This window comes from Gadus morhua, chromosome 7, assembly GCF_902167405.1.
Source record: "Gadus morhua chromosome 7, gadMor3.0, whole genome shotgun sequence".
NCBI classification, from domain to species: Eukaryota; Metazoa; Chordata; class Actinopteri; order Gadiformes; family Gadidae; genus Gadus; species Gadus morhua.
In genome coordinates, this window is record NC_044054.1 from 22,868,301 (window position 1) to 22,870,969 (window position 2,669).

Consider the following 2,669-nt stretch of genomic DNA (forward strand, 5'->3'; position numbering starts at 1 on the left):
CCCTTTCCTGTCAGAGGCTGCACAGTTTCTGCATGCACTTCACATACAGTCACATGTTGGACACCAAGAAACACATAAAACACGATAAAAACCAGACCAAAATAAAATCGATAAAAAGCCCAGGGCAGCGAACGCTACAAATAATGTTTTATTTTATACCCCGCCGCCGCGTTAACGACAGAAATAACCTTCAAGTAGGAGCTCTGACGGACGCCGTGCCTCCCTCTCCCTTCACCCAGCACCCGCTCACCCCCTACCTCACCCTACCCCCCACGCCCACCCCTCCTCCACCCCTCCTCCCCCCGCGCATTCCAGCTTGACGTGCAAATGGCATAAATCAGACATTACTCGGATTAAGATGTAGCCTTTAAAATGCCCCCCCCCCCCCCCCCCCCCCCCCCCCACGCAGCTCTCCCCCTATCCACCCTCCTCTGTGAGTAAAATCACAACGACAGCAGGGAACTCAGTGTGACCCAAAGGTAGCGTGAATAGATAGGATCTGCTTACTCACCAAACTAATTGATTGTGTTTGTGTCTATGTGTGTGTGTGTGTGTTTGTGTGTTTGTGTGCGTGTATGTGTGTGTGTGTGTGTGTGCATGATTTTGCGCTCGTCTTCAGACGTGCGCGGGATGGGCGTGGTCGCCGGGGCCGTGGTGTGCGTGTCCTTTGGCGTGCTCCTCATCATCCTTACCGTGTGGCTGGTGTTCCGCAAGAAGGAGATGAAGAAGTACGAGGAGGAGGAGACGCCCAATGAGATCAGGTGCGTCTGCACAGTGCATCATGTGTTCCGAGGAATATGTCACCTTGAGGTTATGGCTGCCGAAGGGTTGATTCTCTTCACCATTGTCAAGTGGAATTGGTGTTCATTTTGGGAGCATGTGCGTCAATGTTACGGACACAATTCATCGGAATGCTGTATGCCTCAAAAACCATAGACCAGATTCAACTGTCTGACAGACGTCACGCACGCAGACACGCACAGACACCCGAGAAAAGTGATAAAAATTAGAACTAAAGTGCTGAGGGTGAACCTGAATGAACCTACCATACACATGCATCTGCAACCTGTTTGGAAACTCTGCTGTAGAAAAAATGAGAAAGTGTGAGCGAGAAAAAAGAAAAAGGGTAAACCCTGGAGGATTCACACGACCGTATACTCTGCCTCCGTACAACTGTGAATGCCGGCACAATTGCAGATGTTACTTCTGCTTCTTTTTTTCATTCATGATGCTCCGGCGTTCACACGGTGGCCGTTTTGCTGGAGTCAGGATGAATTATGCAGGCTTCCCGGGATGACTTGGCTATCAATAATGTAGGCAGCAGCAGCAGCAGCAGCGGTGGTGATGGTGGGAGGAATAGGGCAGGGAAACACTAGGTGCACATCTGTCCGCCTCATACATGGGGGGATTAACGGAGATGTAAACACTCACTCACTCTCACATGCACACCCACACCCACATGCATTCACACACATGCACACACACATACACACACGCGCGCGCGCACACGCGATAACTTTGTAGGAGGTGGAGAGTGTTTGATTGTTGCGTCGGTTATTGTTAGATCAAAAAGTGAGGGAAGTGTGTGTGTGTGTGTGCGTGTGTGTGTGTGTGTACCCTTCACCTTTTAAACCCCCCGGGCTCTCCTCCTTGTTTTGTTTTGTTTTTCCAGGGAGGACGCAGAGGCCCCCAAGGCCAAGCTGGTGAACCCCAACTCCCTCTCCTCCTCCCGCTCCGGCAGCTCCCGCTCCGGCACCTCCTCCACCCAGTCCATGGTGCACGGGGCCCCGCCTCCGCCGCCGTCCCAGCAGCCCCGCGCCCAGCGGCCCTGCGTGCCCGCCGTGGCCGCCCTCCGGGAGGGGAAAGCCAGCCAGCCCCAGCCCCCGGCCTACCTCCAGCACCCCGGCCACACCCTGCCCCCCCACGGCCACGCCCACGCCCCGGGCCCCGCCAGGACACCCGAGCCCCGGGCTGCCGTGCCGGCGCTGACCCTGCCCCCCTCCTCCTCCTCCAACAACACGGCCGGATCCCACCTCGACCCCCGGCCCAAGGCCGGGCCCAACCCCAAGCTCAGCCCCGCCAACCTGGCCCGCATGGGGGCCATGCCCGTCATGATCCCCGCCCAGTCCAAGGCCTTCCAGACTGTGTAGGACCTGGAAGACCCGACCAGGGGAGGAAGAGAGAGAGAGAGAGAGAGAGAGAGAGAGAGAGAGAGAGAGAGGGAGAGAGAGAGAGAGAGAGAGAGAGGGAGAGAGAGAGAGAGAGAGAGAGAGAGAGAGAGAGAGAGAGAGAGAGAGGGTGGGATATAGTGTCAAAGAGAGCAAGAGAGAGTAGAAGAGTCTCAGAGGGAGAGAGAGAGAGAGTAGGAGAGACAGAGAGAGAGAGCGGGAGAGAGAGCGAGAGAGATAGTGAGAGAGAGCGAGGCAACATAAGAAGAGAGGAAGAATTCAGAAGGTCAGGGCTGAGATCAACCCCAATTTACTTTGAGAGGGAGACGCCGATAACAATCTGCTTCTATTATCTACATTCACGCCTTTCCACCATTTCAAAACTCGCCCCCAACCCCCGGCCCCCCACCCCCACCCCCTCCACCCGCAGTGGGAATTACACTCAACGCTATTGGTGGACTTTGAGTTCTCTCTTTGCGTAACACACCCCCGCGGAGACAC

At 55.5% G+C, this 2,669-nt stretch overlaps 1 protein-coding gene across 1 annotated transcript in view; it reads left to right on the top strand.

The window, feature by feature from the left end:
* Positions 1 to 2,243, top strand: part of LOC115547587 (CXADR-like membrane protein) — a 49,054-nt gene extending 46,811 nt beyond the window's left edge. Inside the window, exons 6-7 of the mRNA XM_030361914.1 lie at positions 620 to 761; positions 1,673 to 2,243. Coding sequence (XP_030217774.1) covers positions 620 to 761; positions 1,673 to 2,150 — 620 coding nt within the window. The 3' untranslated portion in view covers positions 2,151 to 2,243. The remainder of the gene's footprint in view (positions 1 to 619; positions 762 to 1,672) is intronic.
* The last annotated feature ends 426 nt before the right edge of the window (positions 2,244 to 2,669 follow it).